The 20,549-nt window shown below is 46.7% G+C and overlaps 1 protein-coding gene across 1 annotated transcript in view; it reads left to right on the plus strand.

Moving 5' to 3' along the window:
- The window catches only part of DPYS (dihydropyrimidinase), a 103,073-nt gene that overhangs the window by 13,203 nt on the left and 69,321 nt on the right, over positions 1-20,549 (plus strand). Inside the window, exons 2-4 of the mRNA XM_013006682.2 lie at positions 7,145-7,303; positions 18,464-18,643; positions 18,790-18,856. Coding sequence (XP_012862136.1) covers positions 7,145-7,303; positions 18,464-18,643; positions 18,790-18,856 — 406 coding nt within the window. The remainder of the gene's footprint in view (positions 1-7,144; positions 7,304-18,463; positions 18,644-18,789; positions 18,857-20,549) is intronic.

Raw genomic sequence — 20,549 nt, forward strand, 5'->3', positions numbered from 1 at the left:
GTTTTCAGATCAAAACTGTTCTTGGAGAAGCATAAATACAGAGAAAGACACTAGTTTTATGTTTTGAAGCCCTAGGTGACACTGATTAGGGAGTGGTCTCTGAAGCTCAGGGTCTGCATTTGATAGTCACATTCTCCCAGAAGTATCTCAGGAACTACCTACATGGCCAAGGAGGACTATTGGAAATGTGAATCATTATAGTTACTCAGCTTATTATTTTGTGAGGAAACTCACTGGTCCCACCCTTACTTTTCCCCTTAAACATTTACAGAATATGAATATAGTAGGCATTGAATGAATACATGTATGTTTGAATGGGCATTTGGTATACCGAGGTCAGTTAAATCAGGAGTTCTGGGAGATGGGACAAAAGTGCCCCCGGAGGATTCTAAAGTGTATCCAGCGTGAAGAAGCGCTGGACCGGTAGAGAGAGTTGAACGATGGAGGGAAACGGATGGGGAAGGGCTCCCTCTGAGTTGAGTAGTTTTCAGACCACAGAGAGGGACACTGGATTGAAAGGGGGTCGACTCAGTATAGAGCTGAGAAGGTAACGAACATCTCGAAATGGAATCTGCGGTGTTTCTTTTCTTCAGGCTCAGAGGAAAGAAAAGTCATAGAAAGTAGTAGTAGTGGCAAGCATGGCTGATATGAGGTCAAGGTCAAAGGACCACTGAGCTAATCCAATCTGGAGAAGATGAAGGTGGGCGGAGTGAGTGGAGGTGACGATGTAGGGAGAGGAGCGATGTAGGGATAAGACGTGGCCTTGATCAAGAGGGTTCGTGATCTGATTGCAGGATGCACGGAAGAGGAGAAGTAGATGGCAAGGGTGGCTCAAGGCTTTATAGGTGGATGCTGGTGCGTTTGCTAGTTTGAACTTGAGAGTGGTCGGCAAGAAGCTCACGTATTGATCACCTTTACAATACTGAATGTGCCTCTGGAGTTGGAATGTAAGTTGGGATCCCAAAGTTTGGTTTTCGTGTGTGTCTGTGATGATGGGGAAACTGAACGTTCAGCCAACTGCCTTTTTCCTTAACGTTCAAATACCCTCATGAGCTCCCTTCTTTGTTTTACGTGGGTTGAATCGGTTCTGGAACACGTCTTAGGGAAGCAAAGTCAGTTGTCCGAGGTCAGCTCAGAAATGGAACTTTGGTGACATTATAGTGTTGGGATACTTTCAACAGCGGTTTACAACCTAAGGTGTTCTTAAGTGAAATCTTGTGCTATGTGATACTCTGATTCCCTGTGTTCTTAAGTGAAATCTTGTGCTATGTGATACTCTGATTCCCTGTGTTCTTAAATGAAATCTTGTGTTATGTAATACTCTGATTCCCTGTTGGTTAGAGTTTATCTCGATTTCTGTTTCATCACATTTGCACCTGAGATGGCACTTGCCCCCCCCCCTCCCCTGAAAGAAGGCTTCGATGAACTGGAAGCTTTTCAAGGGAGAACAGCCAAAGTAATTAGGAGCTGAAAGAATTGATTTATGAGCCAAGATTAGGAAAGGTAACTGCATTTTGTTTGGCTAACTGACAAACAAAAGTGTAGAGAAGACAATCAATTATTAAGCACCGAAGCTGCAAAAGTAGGGAGGGCAGAAGGCCAGAGGGAGGAGGGAGGAGGAACCCAGCAAGCTGTGGGATGACTAGGGTTGGTGTCACCTCCCCTGCCCCACCTTGTGGACCTCCTCCCATTCCAGACTATACAGAATCCTTATGAATGTTTATTCTCAATTTTAATCATAGCGTAATATGTGGTTAAGTATAGCTGTAAAGTGGTTAAATGTACAATTTTTTAATGCTCTATAAACACTGACACCCAAATCTTTTTGTAAAACCTGGCTACACCGGACCGCAGCATGCCGTATTAATCACACTCCGAGTAACTGAGTAGCAGACTTTCCAGGTTTCTCCTTCTCCAGAAGCCTGCCGTTCTCACGAAGAGAGGCGCCCTGGTGGCGTAGAGGCTCTGCCTTGGGCTGTGATCACCTGGTCGGCCATGGGAAACCTGAGCCGCTCAGCGGGAGAAAGATTGGGCTTTCGACTCCCGCCAGCAGTTGACTGGCTCAGAGACCCTCAGGCGTTGGCCTGAGTTTGTTTGTTGGGTTTGTCTTTCGTATCAAGGTTCTTGATAAAGGGTTATCAGTGATCGTGATTATTATATGGTAGCTTGCACTAGTACGTAGACATCAGTGACACTAACAATGTCATCAGCACATGGTCACAGGTGCCTCACAGGCGAAACCACTCAAGTTGTGATTCAGAGTGCCATTGTCATTGGCAATGATGATGCCAGCGTGATAAGGTTCAAAAGTAAATTAGCATAGAGTTTTAGTCTCAGGCCTATTGCTACATGTAAACTGGGCTCATGGAAAAGGCTTTTGTTATTGCAACAAATTGCAGAATGCTGTTGTCATTAGGTGCCATCCACTCGGTTCCAACAGGTAGCCACCATATGCACAACAGAGACACACAGCCTTGACCTCCACCAGCCTTACATTCGTGGTTAGGTTTCGGAGCCTGTTGCTACAGCACTGTGTCAGTCCATGTCATCGGGGGTCTTCCTCGTTTTTTGTTGACCCTCTACAGTGAATTTCCTTCCCTCATTGCCATCGAGTCAATTCCAAGTCATTGTGACTCTCTAGGACAGGGTAGAACTGCCCCTTTGGATTTCGGAGACGGTTAACTCTTTGCGGGAGTAGAAAGCCTTCTCTGTCTCCCTCAAAGTGGCGGGTGGTTTCAAACTGCTGACCTTGCTGGCGAAGCAGCCCAACGTGTAGCCACTATGCCACCAAGGCTTTTGCGTAATCTCTCAGACTGCAGGAATGTTTTTATATTAAAAAATCGGTTAAAACACTGAATAAAATTCTATGGACAGTCCTCTGGGGTCAGTCCCTCTAACCATGTCACCCAGTGTGGTCTGCACCCCAGCGGCCCCCTAGTGATGCCACTGGAAAGACTATGAATAAGGCCACGGTGGAGAAGGGAAGGCGGGAAGCAAGCACACAACCTAGGTACTCGATGCCCCTCTGCAGCCAGGTAAGGAGCCCTGGGTCAGAGAGCTCCCCAGGGAGGACGAGGCCCTTGTGGTTGCAGCCAGGTAGGGAGCCCTGGGTCAGAGAGCTCCCCAGGGAGGAGGAGGCCCTTGTGGTTGCAGCTAGGTAGGGAGCCCTGGGTCAGAGAGATCCGCAGGGAGGAGGAGGCCCTTGTGGTTGGGGCCCATTGAGTTGATTTTCAACTCAAAGTGACCCGATGGGACAGAGTAGAAGCAGATCGCTAGGTCTTTGGCCCTCAGCAAAGCTGAGTGGGCTCCCACACCAGCCATTCAGGTTCGTAGCAGAGTGCTTAACCTTTGTGCCACCGGAGCTTCTGGGCCCTGTGGGGACGTCCGAATGATGAGGTTTTAGCTTCTGTTGGGCTAGGAGATGTTGGACCAGGTTTTGTGGAGTATGTAAAGCCAGACCGGCCATAAGTGGCTAACAATCTACTTATTTGAGTAATTTTAAGAACACTTGGGTATGTACTGGGAATCCTGGTGGTGCAATGGTTAAGCACTTGGCTGTTAAACAAAAGGTCAGTAGTTTGAACCCACCAGCCGCTCTATGGGAAAAAGATGTGGCAGTTGTGTTCATAAAGATTCCAGCTTTGGACACCCTATGTGCAGTTCTTCTTTGTCCTAGAAGGTCAGTATGAGTTGGAAGGTTCATTTTTAATTGGTCCAAATTTTGAAATTTGGAGCCCATGCTCATTTGGGCCAATAGGCCCCAGCTTGTGAGCAATACCCAGAGGCCTTTCCAAAACTGATGTGTACATTAGGCGAATGTTTGCAGAACAGGTCATCATCCTTACTGCAAACAACTCAAACACGTATTGTTTGAACCCATTCATTGTAATCCCCGCAGTGTAGACACTTAGCCCTCCCACTTCTTCTCGGTTTCCGGGTTCTGTTCCTCCTCCTTCCCTAACACTCTGAACTTGGGTATATGCTGCCTTTTGGTCTTTCGTGGTTGCTGATTCTACCACAGGGGTGAGGGCAGTTTCACACATGGTAGCTCCGGGCCATCGTCTCAGGGGTCCCATCTGTGTCTATGTGACCAGCCTGGTCTGTTTTACGATCTTGAGTTTTGTTCCACATTTTCCTCGCTCTCTATTCAGGACCTCCTAATGCGCACCTCCTTCAGAGTAGTTGGAGCGGAAGCCAGGGACCAGCCAGTTCTTCTGGCCCCAGGTTGTGAAGACTGGTGTTGGCGTGGTTCATCAGCTCATTGGACTTATTGTTAACATATGCCTTTTGATTGTCTTCTATTTCATTTTTTGATGATGTCTGGTTTTCCTAGATTCGTGCTTTGTACAGTCCACCTGTTTGCAGCTGTTGTTTTCTCAATTTGAGCATGCCCATCAGCGCCCAAGTGCTTGCTCTCTCTCTCCATGTCATTAAAGCAAACGATAGTTTGAGGAGTCAGTTCTTTCCATAATTGTATTTTGAGTGGCAATCATATTTTGAGTAGTTTGAGGGTCTCATCTGCTGATATTTTATTAGAAGATGTCCCAGTGCCAGTTTCAGGGTTTTCAGTAGCTAACTCCTCAGAAGTGCACAGCCTGTTTTTGCCTTCTTCATAGTCTGATCTGTCTGGGAGCTTCACTGAAACCTGTTCACCTGTGGCTGTGCCGGCGTTTGAAACCCTGGTAACATACTTGGGAGCGTTACAGCCATAGGAAAAGCCCCCAGAGAATGACAAAATGGACAAATAAATTAGTGGGGACCCAATGGTTTAGGGGCAGTTGTTTTTCTCACTTTACACTAGAGCAGTGGTTCTCAACCTCCATGCTATCACCCTCAAATACAGTTCCTCATGTTGTGGTGACTCCCAACCATAAAATTATTTCCGTTGCTACTTCATCACTGTCATTTCGCTACTGTTATGAATTGGGCGACCCCTGTGAAAGGGTTGTTCAACTCCCAAAGGGGTCATGACCCACAGGTTGAGAACCACCGCACTAGAGGAAACAAAGGCACAGAGAGGTTGTGGAATTTCCCAGGGGCTACAGCTAAGAATTTGTCCTGAGCTTTGTCCGCAGAGCTGAGCCTCCCAATCCCACGCTCGTAACCTGGCGGCTAACCCCTGCCTGCATTTGTTGCCTTCGCCTACCTTGTTGGCGGACAGTAATAAAAGCCCATTAACCACCTTGTGCTTTTAGTTTACATGAAATCAATTTATGTAATTAGCCAAATACACTTGATTCAGTCATTTGGTTTTTAAATTAGTCGTAATATGCCATAATACAATATGCCACGGGATGTGTGGAGAATTGAGACCGGTCTTGAAGATTAGATTGTGTGGGTGGGTGGGGATGGGGGGTGTAAGTGGCTGTACCACAGATGTAACATTTGCGATTTCAACACTTTTCACACACACAACTCGCTGACGTTGATGACATTCCTCCTGTTTAATCATCACCACGATTAGTTTCCATCACCCTCACTGTGAGCTCGGTACCCCCTAAGAAATGTCTCCTTTTCCTCCCAGAAGCTTAGTCTATTCCGGAGGCAGCGAGCAGCTTCCATTGAACCTTTGGAGTGAAGCGCTCCTGCCTGTGCTGGCTGCAGGGAGGGGCTTGCCGTGCAGGGCTGCTGCCCCTCAGCCGGTCCCACAGAGCACCGGGTAGAACTGCTCCATGGGGTCTCCAAGCTACAACCTCGTGGCCGTAGATTACCAGGCCTTTCTTCTACTCACGGTCAAGTGTTCAACGATCATTCCATTGGATTGGAGGAGTAGAGGGTTGGGGGTGGGACCTGAGACATCAAGACAGTCAAGAAGGTCAATACAGGGAACCCAGGGCGGATGAGCCCTTCAGGACCAGTGGTGTGAGTGGCGAAACAGGGAGGGTAGAGGGAGAGTGGGTAGGAAAGAGGGAACCGATTACAAGGAACTATATGTGACCTCCTCCCTGGGGGATGGACAACAGAAAAGTGGGTGAAGGGAGACGTCGGACAGGGCAAGATATGACAAAATAACAATTTATAAACTATCGAGGGCTCATGAGGGAGGGGGGAACGGGGAGGGAGGGGGAAAATGAGGACCTAATGCCGGGGGCTTAAGGGGAGAGGAAATGTTTTGAGAATGATGCGGGCAATGAATGTACAAATGCGCTTTACACAATTGATGTGTGTATGGATTATGATACAAGTTGTAGGAGCCCCTAATAAAATGGTTTAAAAAAAAAAAAGGTCACAGTAGTCAAGGTGAATTGATGAGTGAGCTCTGAACTGTGAGTACAGCAGCGGGGATGGATTCGAGAAATCTCAAGGTCACCTTCAGATTGTGGAGGGTGAAGAAGAGTCGGGATTCTATCACTCTGCCAAGGTGCTCTGGCTCATAGAGCTACTGGAGATCCCATTCACCACCATTCATCCTAACTAACTGAATTTTAGGAACCTTGGTGAGGTAGTGGTTACGCATTGAACTGCTCACTGCAAGGTCACCAATCAAAACCACGAGCTACTCCAAGGGAGAGAGACGAGGCTTTCTGATCCCTAAAGATTTACAGCCTTAGAAGCCCCCATTTAGGAAGCCTTCCCTATAGGAAGATCTCCTCCTGCCTGCAGGGTGCCTATGAGTCAGAATCAATGTGATGACCGTGCATTTCGCTGTGATTTTACAATGATCAGAATAGTTTCTTGAGAAGAGGATTTTTGAATCCACTTCTCTCTCCCTCTTTTTTCTTTTTTTTCATATGGTCGCTGCAGGGAGCCCTGGTGACCCTGCTGGGTACGAGTGCATCGGATTGCAAGATGGGTGGTTAAAACCCACCAGCTGCCCTGGGGGAGACCGATGAGGCTGTGTACTCCCCACAAGACGGATAGCCTTGAAAACCCGCTGGGTGTGGCTTTGAGTCGGAATCGACTGGATGGCAGTGGGTTTGGTTTGACACTCAGGGCTGTTTTCTGGTGGGAACAGCCCTTTCCATGCCTCAGGCATGCTGTTCTTTTTGCAGTAGCCACTGGAGCAGCTCTTTTGGGAGGTCAAATTCAGTCCACACAGGCGACATCTTTGGGCAATCTCCTGGGCCCCTCGGAAGCGCTGAGGTGTACCCTCGGAGGGGATGAGAACATGGGTGCCTAACTAGTGACCTCTTTTGTGTTTCAGGCTGCTCTGGCGGGAGGCACCACCATGATCCTTGACTTTGCCATTCCCCAGAAAGGTGAATCCCTCCTCGAAGCCTTTGCGACCTGGAGAGGCTGGGCTGATCCCAAAGTCTGCTGCGACTACAGTCTTCATGTGGCAGTGACCTGGTGGAGTGAGCAGGTGAGGCACCGGCTGCGTGCCTGGGCTCCGTTCAGCCCAAGGTCTGAGCTCTGACAGATGCGTGCAAGCCTTAGTTCTGACATGGCTTACAGTTTATGCTGAATTGTTGAACATCGAATGATCACGAAAGTGCTTCTGGGTTCACCAACTGCTCCTTGCTGTTGGGATGTAGAATATAGTCCATGTAGTATAGACTCGTATTTGTTGAAAGGTGTTGGTTGCATTTCATATCACAAAGGATTATTGCCGTTGTAGTGAGGTGCCAGCAAGCCCATTTTAACTCACAGTGCCCCTGTGTGCTAGAGCGAAGTCTCTGATTGCAAGATGGGTGCTTAAAACCCACCAGGCGGTTAAAACCCATTGGGTCATTTCTAGGCTGCGTAATCTTTATGATCTTAACCTGTGGCCCCAGGAAGAGCAGACTTCATAGTCTTGCCTCAGAAAGAACATCGCCCAGGAAGCCTTGAGGGAGAGCAGTCTACCCTGTCCTGTAGGGGTCGCTATGGGTCAGAATCAACTGAAGGCACACGCTGACAACACCATCTGTATTGGAGCCAACGCCAGGTCTTACTATCCTAATGCTGGTGGCTGGTGGCTGGGTGCCAGCCATAGCCTTTAATCTCACAGCCAAGCGAGATCCCCATGATTAGCAGTTCAAAACCACCAGCAACTCCAAAGGAGAAAAACTGATCTTTCTACCCCAGTGAACAGTTAAACCCACATGGCAACCGACCGTTGGGTTGTCATGAGTCAGCGCTGACCCAGTGGCCGTGAGTTTGTTGTTGGTTTGGGGGCAAGGAACATTCCTAGACCTTCTCCCACTATTAGCAGACCCACGGGGCCTTCTCACACGGCTCTGCTACTATTACAGCCTGCTCTGACCATTTCCTAACCAGCGCGAGACGCCCGGCTAGGTAAGAGCATGATTCATATAGAAAAGGCATCTTTGGGGGGTGCCAAACTTTGTTCATCCCCAGGTCCCATGTCAACACGTGTGAGTTTGGAAGAAACTTTTGCTTGTCATTTAAACGGGCATCCTAATCTCCACATACCCCACTTCATTTCTGAAATCTTTTAGTCAGAAAAGGTTCACAGAAGCAACTTGATTTGAAAATTACTAGGTAACCTCTGACTGTACCCACCCCCAGCCCTCTAGAAATTGGGATGCAGACACCAAGTTAAAGTAAAACAAGCAAGCAAGCAAGCAATCGTTAACAGAGAGTTTAGCAAATACAACAGCACGGTTCATGGCCCACGACTAAAGTTCATTTTTCTCCCAAACTGCTGTCCTACGTGATGCTGTCCTAAGTGACCTCTTTGATGCCTTTATTCAACCCTTCCTTCCTGCTTCCTACTGACTTCACTAGTGGGGCTGGGGATGTGTGTGTGTGTGTGTGTGTGTGTGTGTGTGTGTGTGTGTGTGTGTGCGCGCGCGCCACACCAGGGGCACTGTCAGATGGTATCTCCTTGCAGTTTTTATTTGCTTTACGGTAGGAGAAAGATAAGTATTTTATGTTCCCGGGCTGTACACAGCATGGAAGAGGAGTGATTATCTGATATCCAGTGGCTACCTTATGTCCACGAGGCAAAGGGACATCCGCCACTCCGTCTGTCTTCCTTTGTCATATTCTGACACACACAACCCTTTCTGCCGCTCTCTACACCTCTGCTGGGCTCGATAGTTCGTTGCAATGGCCACACAGATGCACAGACAAAACTCACAATCATGGGGATTTAGTAGGTTGGTTAACCAGCCAGGATCAGCACACAGTAAGGATACGGTCATTGATCCACAGCAAAACTCCTCAGCCAGCGTCCAAGTCTCTCTCTGTGCCTCTGACCCACATGGTCATTTGGCCTTTGCCTCTTTGGGTCAGGAAGCCAAGTCTGTCATTCTGCCTAATAGCCCCATAACCTCGACATTGCTCCTTTGCTCTGTCCCATGGTCTCTGTGGCACGTCTGTGTAGCCTCTGGTGCCTCTGGCCTCAGCTTCTACCGCTTCAGACAGAGACCTTGAAGGTGCTCCGCGGCTGGTTCTTTTGACCATGATCCTGGGATTTCTCTGAGTTCCTGCTTCTAAGGTTGCTCTGATACACAGAGAAGTGGCTTTGATGGAGGTGTGGTTTTTATTATTTAGCAGATCTTACCATGTGGAAACGAAATGTGTGACCTGATTCACACCCTCAACTAAGGTTGAGACTTAATCCTACTTCAGATCAGCAGAGAACGCCCTCCGAATGGGATTATATATAGCCATGGGCAGAGTCGAGAGCAGTGGTTCTCAACCATCCTCACGCCCTGACCCTTTCATACAGTTCCTCGTGGTGGTGACCCCCAACCATAAAATGATTTTCGTTGCTAATTCAAAACTGTAATTTTGCTACTGTTATGAATCATAATGTAAATATCTGATGTGCAGGATGTATTTTCATTGTTACAAATTGAACATAATTAAAGCATAGTGATTCATCCCCAAAAGAATATGTCATTCTATATTGTGAAATATTTATTTCTAATGACAAATAAATGAAATGTTGTCTTGAAGCATGGTGTAGCATGGGTAACAGTCTTCATGCTGGGTACTCGTATGTGGGCATATCTGCTTGTGGATGGGCCTGCCTGGAGATGGATAGAGGAGCGGTGTCTCAGTTCCTAAGACCATCAGAAATAAGTGTTTTCCAATGGTCTTAGGCGATCCCTGTGAAAGGGTTGTTCCACCCCCAAAGGGGTCGTGACCCACAGGTTGAGAATAGAATGTACCATACATTACAGGAGGAACTGGGGCTCGAAGGGCCATATTAATTGGTTACATATACCATTCTGTAATGACTTACACTCCCAGGAACTCACAGGGGCAGATCTGTTTTGCCTTATGTGGTTGCTGTGAGTCAAAATCAACTTGATAGCATCAGGTTGGGTTTTTTGTTTGTTTATATGTTTAGTTATGGCTAATGTTCATGAAAATATTTTTATGTTGGTTGGCTGCTTGGATGCCCTCTTTGGTGAAGGTCTGTTCGTGTCCCCTTGCCATTAGAACCCTCTAATGTGCTCTGGTTCCAGCTGTCATTGTTACCCAACAACAATTATACTTCTAATCGCATGATTTTTGCCTTCACTTATGCTGTTTTCATTGTTGCCCATATTTGTATAGTCAGTGATTTTGTCAAATATCCTGGTATTTTAGCTATTGTACTGTGGTATTACATATGTATCTACAGTAGTAACTTTTTTAGAGTATTAAATATGAGAATGTACAACCCCCCCAACGGATTTTTTTTTTCAAAGCTAGGTATTTAAATTTTTTTACAAAATGACCTTATCACCTTCAAAGTACTCTCTGTTACACTTAATACATTTGTCAAATCTGCGATTCTATTCTTGGAAATGTTTTTCAAACATCTGTTTGGATGGCTGGCAAAATCTCCCTCATTTTTTCTTCACCTCTTCTACATCATCAAATCACTGTCCTTTCATGTCCCTCTTCCTTCGGGGAAACAAAAAGGAGTCACACAGAGTGAGGTCAGGTGAGTAAGGAGCATGGAGCAAGAGAGGCATGCTGTTTCCCCCCCAAAATCTGGTGCACTGAGATGGCTACATGAGCAGGTGCATTGTCATGGTGACAGGACCAATCTCCCATCTGCCACAAATCAGGCCTTTTTTGTAGCACCCTGTTACTCAGTCTTTTCAGAACCTCTAAATAAAAAGCTTGATTAAGTCTGACCTGGTGGAATGAACTCCAAATGCACTCTAAGTCAACATTTTTGTCTGTTTGGGAAGTTGATGGACGTCTAGACCGAGGTTTGTCATCAATTGACATTTCACCATTTTTGAAACAAGAAAACTACTCGCTCTATGAATTTTTCCCATAGAGCTTGTTTTCCTTGTAAGCTGTGTTCAAAATCACAACAGTTTTACAGCATCCCCCGCCCCCCAAGCAGGAAATAAAACTTCACAGCCGCATGCTATTCCCTTAAATTGGCCATAACAAAAAACATGGTTTAATCTAAACAGCTTTTACCAAAAAATTCACTGTGACCAGGTGATGCCACTGGGTGCACTAATTCAGAGCGAGTTGCTTGATTCTTGTCTAGAGGGGAAAATGCGTAATATGAAAACTCCACTCTGCCCAGTGAAATTCCTTATTTTGGGGGGGTACACCTGCATAATAATTAAAAGACAAGGGGAAAAAATTAAAGGCATCCACTGAGTTATTAATAATACAATTCCATGTAGAAAGACTTTACAAAATGATTACAATGTAGACATTTATATAACCTAAGAAATGTTTTAGGAGCCCTGGAGGTGTAGTGGGCTGCTACCCCCATGGTCGGCAGTTCGAAACCACCAACAGCACCGTGGGAGACAGACTGGGCTTTCTACTCCCGTCAACAGTTACAGCCTTGCGTGATTGACCCCATAGCAGTGAGTTACTGCTGTTGACCTCACCTCCGACCTTTGGGTTAGCACCTGAGCACTCAAGCACTGTGCCACCAGGCTTTCTAACTACTTGGAATTGCATTTAAAATCTACATTAAAGTACCAGCTCCTGAAAAGTGCATGTTGATAACACATTTGTGTCCTTGTTTCTTTCCCGTGGGTTTTAATCATTTGAAAGCTGGTTTCCATCAGTACTTTAATTTCCCCCAAGTTTGGGGGAAACGTATTGCCTAGTTGATTTATTTTCAAAGAGTTTTAATAAGTTTCGAAAGTGTTTCCAAAAAAAATTACCTGAAATGACTTCAAACCCTGAATTAATCTGGGTAAAAACAAGCACCCTGGCTTCCTTTATAACAAACTTTGGGCCCGCCTCATCTCTTGTCACGCCCCCAGGGCTGCCGCCTCCCTTCCTTCTCAGCAGCACATCTGCCCTCCCCCTTGGGGGGAATTAGAAACTGCAGCCTTTCACAGATCAGCTCTGGGTCATCCAAGGGCAGCCTTGCCCGCCCTCCCCCCTGCTCTGCAGAGCTGAGTCTTCCTCCCCCAGACCCTGAGCTCACACTTGCCAGAGACTAGGTGTCCCCTCACCTCTACAGAGATCCCTCCCTCAATTCCTTGCATTCTCTCTGCGACCCCAGTGCCCCTCTTTTCTGGGTGTTTCCATCAGCCATGTCAAAGGCTTGAGCCTCTTCCATCTTAAGCACAGTCATTTCGGCAGCTGTTCATTTCTCTCCACACTTAAATCTCCAGGAGAGTTGTCTGTATTCTCAGTGACCCTTGCAACTTACTCCTCAGCGCACTGCCCTTCTGAGATCTGATCTCTGCTGCTGTTTGCAAATGACCCCAGAGCCCATCTTTTGGGTAAATACAATGGTCTTTTTTTTTTTTTTAAGCTAATCTTGCCACAGTGTTAACATTGATGAATATTTCCTCGAAAACCGAACCAAACCAAAACCCTTTCTTTGTGCCTGTGACTGGACACTCTGAGTGTCCTGTTTCTTTGGGCATGCCTCAGGAGCCTCTTCCGCATGTTCTTCTTCCACAGGGGTGCTGCTCTCTCCCCTCCTCTGCAAACCACCCCAGAGATGGAGATTTACGCCATCTCCAAGTCTCAGATTTCAAATTTACCCTTTTGTCTTGTCAGCAGCCTTGGGCTTTTGTTTTGTTTGGACACAAAGGAAACGTTGATTTTGAATATTATCTTGAAAGTTACCACGTTAAAACCTTGGAAAATCTGGAGCGCCTTTAATTCCAGGTTCTTGTTTTCTTGTCCTCTGCAGTATTAATGACCTTGGCACTCTCAGGACACATGCCTGTCGTTCCTCTCTTCATGTTTTATTGCACCGGGGTGACAACTTCCGGAATAAACTTGAAGAGAATTCATTCTCACGGGTCACCCTGCATTGTCCTTGTCAGAATGCCAAGCTCACTGCCATGGAGCGGATGCTGACTCCCAGCAATCCCGGGGGAGAACTGCGCTGTGAGTTTCTGAGACTGTGACTCTTTACAGGGGAAAAGCCCTGGTTTTCTCCATCGCGTGATGGAAACTCCCTTGGGTTTTCAGTGGGTGGTTTTTCTGCAGTAGCTCACCAGACCTTTCTTCTGAGGTACTTCTGGGCAGATTCTACCTTCCAACCACTTGGCTAGCTGTTGCACATGTTCATCGTTTGCTCTGTGGGACTCCCTGGACAATCCCTGCTCTGGGCCGGAGCTGACAGCCGACTCTCCAGTCCACGATGCTGAACCTGCATGGCAGAGCGGGGCCAACGTGGTTCTGCTCCGAGGCTCGCCGTCATGGGTGTGTGTGTGTTCAGAACAATAAGCTACACCATACGTTCTGTAATAGGATTCAGAAACCCAAGGTTGAAGCCCTGCCGCTGTGATACTGCAAACGTCAGCCCTTTGTCCACAGAATCAGGAGGAAAGGAGGGCAAGCGTGAAGTTTATACAAGAAACACATGAAATGTTCTCACACTCACAGTGAGTGGATGTCAACCCACAGTGACCCTATAGGACAGGGTAGAGCTGGCCCTGTGAGTTTCTGAGACTGTCACTCTGGACGGGAGTAGAAAGCCCAGTATTTATCCCTCAGAGCGGCTGGTGGGTTCAAACGGCTCACCTTGTGGTTAGCAGCCCAATGTGTAACCATATCGTCACCAGGTCTCCTGATAAATGCTGGCTTAGCCTAGATCCTTGATGGACCAGAAACAAACTCATGCCTCACAGGATTTCCAAGACTGTAATCTTGGGGGTTTCAAACTCTGATTGGATAATCTCATGTGACCACTACTGCCATGGATCTTGGTGTACAGTTCTCTTTTTCAGTATCTCCTTGGAGAAAAACAGGGCTTTCTACTCCTGTAAAGAGCTAGAGGGCAGTCGACCTTTCCTCTGAGGTCGCTGTGAGCCGGCATAGACTCAAGGGCAGTGAGTGAAGTTTTGGTTTATCCTCCAACCAAACCAGACTCCTGGCCATCGAGATTGTACGGCAGTGATAGAGACCATCACTTTTGATGGGACTAGAAAGCCTCATCGTTCTCCCGAGGAGTGGCTTGCGGTTTTGAGTGAACTGCCGACCTTCTGTATTGCTAGTGGGAATAAAATTAGTGTCTCATCTGTGGCGGTGATTTGCGTCGCTCTGACGGCTAACGAAGCTGAGCGTCTTTCCTCGAGATTTGGTGGCCAATTATGCCCCCCCCCCCCCATGAAATGTCTTTTCAAGTCCTTTGCTTCTTTTGTGACTGGGTTCTTTGCCTTTAAGGTGTCCAAGTTTTAGACTCATCTATTCTGTTTATTAGAATCTTACTGGACTTTTCAAGAAACACAATCAGAAGTTAGTGTTTTGGTGAAGACTTTTGATAAACGTTTTCCATGTGTATGAGCTCCCATCTCTTCAGTTTGTCTTTGCCATTTGTGGTATTGTTGTTTTACTAGGTAATCTGTTGTTGGAAGTGTGTCTTGTCTGCATTGCCATGACAGGTTCTTCTAAGTAGCTTATAGTTTCAATTTGTACATTCATTTACCTCCTTATCCTGTTTTGCATTGTGGTAGTTATATAAACTGTTGTCAGTTTGAGAGGATTGAGTGAAGGGGTGGAGTCTAACCTGTCAATCATTGCATAGCCAATGCAGCCTCTGTGTGGGCATGGCCTTCCCCTGAGAATTCTGGGAATTGCTGTATTTCCTCCTAGGAGACCGGAGACTCTGTGCTCACTCCCTGAGAGGCGCTTTACTGATAAGACATATGGCACTACGCTGATAGACTCCATGCCCTGGGAACTGGAGGAGCCACGTGGAGATGCCTGCCAGTGCTGAGCTGCTTACAATGCCACTGGATCCACAAGATTTCCCACCCACTGGCCTATAATCTTCCAGAATTTGGTATCATTGCATGTGTTTCATGAGTCTGAAGAGGACTTTATAGATTGGTTTTGGACATTTGGGCTAATATCGGACTTTTGGACTTGATCTGGACTGGACTGGGACGTTTTCTCAATGTTCAGTTGCTCTTGTATATAATCCTCTTCCATATACACATATGAGTGTCTGTGAATTTGTTTCTCTGGTCTGGTCGACTCGGAATAACACATCGTTTTTGTGTATGGTGTGAGACATAAGTCTTGTTTGGTGTTTCTGCACATAGAAATCCAGTTTTCCCAGTACCATGCATTGAAGAGATTCTTCTTGCCCCATCAAATGGACTTAGTATCCTTGTTCAGGAATCAGTTGGCTGCAATACTGATTGCACCATAGATACATAGGCTTACTTTTAGTTCCTTGAGGAAGAATTCTGAAGGTAAGAATCAGATCCTAGCTTGACCTCGTTCTCTAGATTCCGCGCTGTTGTTAGTTGCTGTTGCGATGATTGCTATTTGTGGAGACGCATGCGTGCTGAGTAGAACTGCTTATAGGGCTCAAGGCTGTGCCTTTGGGGAAGCAGAGCATTAGACCTGCCTCCCGAGGTGCCTCCAGAAAGATTCGAACACTTAACCTTTTGGCTGGTCGTTGAGGGCTTATGTTTTTCACAGGCCAGACGGCTATTTACGGAGTGCTTGCTTATTTCAGTCTGGTGGGCAATTAGACACAAATACTCTTGGCCTTTAGACTCTGATGGTTTAGATAAAGAGCATGATTTAAATAAATAAACCATGAGGATGGTTTAAATAAGGAGCACATCATGAAACGTTTCTGGTGCCTCAGAAATCACTAATTTATTCAGAAGACAAATCTCTAATTTATTCAGAAGTCACGGTAGGTAGAGGAGATTATGTTATCAGTGCTAAGGATGGCGAGATTCCAAGGGACATAGACTAGTTCTGTTGCTCTTCTTTTTGCGTCTGCATCTGTGTGAACAGAACACATGTTAATGGCAACCCCATTGTTTTCTCTAGATGATGGCTGTGTTCACGATGTTGATTGGGAGTGATGGCTTCGTGTGAACAGAACACATGTTAATGGCAACCCCATTGTTTTCTCTAGATGATGGCTGTGTTCACGATGTTGATTGGGAGTGATGGCTTCGTGAATGCGTAGATTTGTCAAGACCTACCAAGCCCAGCCCCTTAAACAACGTGCCCTTTATTGGATGCCAGTTATACCTTAATTGAGCTGTTACAATGGAATGGCATTAATAATAATGTAGATAACATGAACAGATATATTCCTGAAGGCTTTACTTTTTGTGAAAGATGAAAGAGTACATCTATTTACATAGTAATCTCTAATTAGACTGTGAATTAAATCCTTGTCAGGCTCGTTCTACACTGGAAACGTAGCTCTTCCTGTGACCGGAGTTAGACCTGAAAGCCCTCGCTGCCCTTCGTCGCCCTGCTCCTTACCCTCGGTACCTTCAGGGCCAGTGAAGCGTCGCACCGTCAAACCCGGTCCAGAGCCTGGGGGTGAGCTGCTCTCCCCTCCTGAGGGCTAATAATGGGTAACTAGCATCCAATAAATGGCGCGTTATTTAAGGGGCAGGGCTTGGTAAGCACACTGAGTTTGTGCTTTCTAGCTCATACCTAACCTGCTTCTTCAAGCTCTTTACCTCACATTAGTTTGAGACGCCTCAGAGGTCATGCTTGTGTCAATACCTGCTTTCATTTTCTGGAGTAATTTCTTCTAATCTGAGTTGCCGAGAATTTTACCTTGAAGTAGAGGAGTGAAGTACCCCGGGCGAAAACAACGGACCCTTGCTTTAAAGTGTCTCAGCAGCATGCGTGCAGACGCAATGGTGCGCCATGGGGGAAGGAAGAATTAGGGTCTAGTTGCATCCTCTGGGGTTAGACCGCTGTTCTTACGTCCCTCCGTTCTGAGCGAGTCCTGGCGATTTCCCGGGAAGAGGCATCCTAGGAAACACCATGGAGTGGGGTACTGTCCCCTTGGGCGCTTCCGTGCATTTCTTGTTTTCTTGCTCTCTGGGCTTTGCTAAGACACGTGTCAGTCCAGCAGGCACAGTTCTGCCTTTGCGAATGAGTGTTGTTGAATGTTTGGCCCTCTCCCCAATCCTGTTTGTGTAAATTTCACCCAGTCACAGCTTTCAATTTGTACAAGTCAACAATGCACATATTTCTGTCTAAAAAGCTGATCCAAACTTGCCTAGTTTCCTTTTCTCAACAGTATTTTAAACTCTATACTATTGGCTAAACTAATGGTACTATCAATAGAATTAATTACTTTATGTCCCCCGGGGATATTTATAATGTTCTCTAGTAAATTAATAATGATGTCTCTAAAGTGAGCCAGGGACATATATAAACCACAGATATATGAATGGACATTGTGCTCACACTTAATTGTACCCATAATCCAAGAACACTTAGTTCTTGTGACAGAACCTGCTTGATACGATCATGGAGAGATCACTAACGATACAGGTGCTATCTTATAGCAGACTGTGATGAAATCAGATGCTGCCTGGCTGGCAGAAAGAATAGCATCTGTGGTCTCGCAGGCTTGTATTAAAACAAGCAGCCATCTAAGGGAGGTACCAGCTAAATTCACATGGAAGAAGCACACCAGCCTGTGTGATCCAAAGACTGTAAATAATAAAGTCCAAATCTGAAGAAGGGAGTGGTATTAGAGCCTAAATTCTGAACACCCTCTTTGCAGAAGGCACTAGATGACAGTAGAAGCCCAAAATCCATCTGCGGGGTCCCCACATGGGTTAAACCTCTGATGAATCCCCTCTGACCTAGGGGAATAACCTTGCTGTCAGATAGAGAGCAGTGTACAGTCGATTAGGGTAGATGTGGTTAGGTTAAAATGTAACCTTATTAAATCTCCCTTTTGTTTCAGTTTTTAACATTTTTTGCTTTCTTTTCAATTGAGTTTCTTGTTGTTGTTCTATTTTGTCACTGTTACTGGGTTTTTGTTTTGTATGTTTTTCTGCGTATTAAATCCAGGATAGATCAATCGATGGAGACAGTAACTGGATTGATAATTACCTAGGACATGGCAGGAGAGGCTGGGGGGAGGGTAGTGTAATGGGGAACTAACTAAAAAAAAGAAAATGTTCTAAAATTGATTGTGGTGATGATGGTACAGCTTTTCATAGGATCAAACCATCAGATTGTATAATCTGTGGATTATATACCAATAATAATAATTTTTAAAAACTGCTGGCACCCACAGTAGCAGCGTCCGAAGGCAAGGCACCCTTTTGGAGAATATTGACGTTACTCTTTTAAATTAATGAGTGGTCTCGTGTGTGTGGCTCTCCTCTTTCAGGTTAAAGAAGAAATGAAAATTCTCACCCGAGATAAAGGCGTTAACTCTTTCAAGATGTTTATGGCCTACAAAGATGTGTACATGGTGAGGGACAGTGAGCTGTACGAAGCCTTCTCTCGGTGCAAGGACATCGGGGCGGTTGCTCAGGTCCATGCAGAAAATGGTGACTTAATCGCCGAGGTAAGCATTTGCATTCCAGGTCTCCCTCGGGAGAGAAAAGGGCTATAACTTTAGGTGAAATAAAAAGCAAAACATTAGAAAGCAAACCCCAAGCCATGACCATGGAAGCAGCTCAGGCCGGCAGCGCCCCCTGTGTTGCCGAATAGAACTGCTCCAGGGAGCTGGGGTCTTTACCGGGGCAGATCACGAGTCCTGCCCTCCGTGCCTCCATGGGTGGGTCTAGCCTGCCCGCCTTCCGGTTCGTGGTAGAGAGCAAAACGTTGGGCCCACCCAGGCCCTGAAGTTGTCACACTTATCTGATGCTGGGAAAGGACCGAGACGCGGAGACTGGTGATCAGAAATCATCTGATGTTCTTGGGTGACTGCTCTTGCATGCAGGTGGCGTGTGAACGGAGGATTTCCTTTTTTCAAACCAGTGACTGGAGCTTAAGCATTGTTTGTTATAGAAACACAAACGCTTTCCTTTTTGTCTGGTAGCACCTGATACTTTTGTTTTTCCCCTGGCTGGAGTCAGGTTGCTTCTTCAGAATGCTAAGCGTGGACAGCCTCCGCAGAACTGGATGATTTAAGCAGTATATTAGGCGGCTGTATAAAGCCTCGCTCTAGTTAGAAGCTGGGTATTAAAATGCACTCTGGGGGGATCTAGCGGCTGTTTATTTCTCGTGTGGGTTCCATTGTTAATGCCTGTAGGGAATGCTGTCCATGAGATTTAAAGAGCCGTCTCTCGCCCTCTATAGTAGCTGATGCTCCCTGCTCCCCCCAGGATCAGTTCCCATTAAAGTCAGTGAGGTTGAGACTCTGTGGCCGGGAGGCAGCATGGGCTAATGAGAAGAGAGCCCAGCAAACCAAACCAGTCTCCCTGCCGTCCAGTCCACGCTGACTCATAGTGACCCGATAGGACAGGATTGAACAGACCCTGTGGGTTTCTGAGACCATAACTCTTTTCAAGAGTGGAAAGCTCCATTTGTCTCCTGTGCAATGGCTGGTGGTTTGGAAATGCTGACCTTGTGATTTGCAGCCTGGTGTGTCCCACCCGCTCCCCTCCCCGCCACGCCATCCGGGCTCCCAGGAAGAGAGCAGGCGCTGTAAAGCCAAGCAGACCGCAGTTTACGTGGACTCTTCCTAGGCCAGTGAGGACTATGGTTTAGTCAAAAGTGAAATGAATTTATCGTTTACAGTACAATGAGTTGCTTCAGCCAGCATCTAATATTGGGAATGAGATTGGAAAGGCCACCCACCCACCCACCCACCCAAATCACTGCCATTGAGTTGATTGAAACTCACAGTGACCCTCCGGGACAGAGTCGTTGGGCCGTTTGGGTTTCTGCAACTTTAAATCATTAGCAGCAGAAACTCGCATCCTGCTCCCACGGAAGCCGCTGGTGGGTTTGAATGGCTGATCGATCTGGGGAGCGGCTTGTGCACCACCGGGGCTCTGAGACCTAGCTTCCTGGGCTTGTGCTAAGCCTTCAGCAGCCTTCATATGCATGCCACTTTTCTACGAATGGGGTGCGAACGAGCTCCCTATCTTTCCGTTTTGCAGTCAGCCCAGGTCACTTCCTTCTGAAATACACACGTGAAAATTCACACATCGCCTGTGTTGTTGGCTGTGGGCCTGTTGACCTCAGGGGACAAAGCAGAACTGCTTCCACAGAGCTTTCTAGGCTGTGAATGTTGCCGGAAGCAAGTTGCCAAATCTTTCTGCTGTGGAGTTGGGCGAGTTTGAATCACCAACCTTTTGGTTAGCAGTGAGGCTCTTAACTGTGGTACTAGCAGGGCTCATTCACATACCTCATTCTCCAAGCCCACTGCCATGGAGGGGACGCATGGCAACCCGCCCCCCCACCCCCTACCCGGGTTTCCTGGAATAAATACCAGACCAACTCCACTGCCGACTCACTGCCAT

Source organism: Echinops telfairi, unplaced genomic scaffold (assembly GCF_000313985.2).
Source record: "Echinops telfairi isolate 266 unplaced genomic scaffold, ASM31398v2 ScPeMD7_1;HRSCAF=3_0, whole genome shotgun sequence".
In the NCBI taxonomy this organism is placed as follows: Eukaryota; Metazoa; Chordata; class Mammalia; order Afrosoricida; family Tenrecidae; genus Echinops; species Echinops telfairi.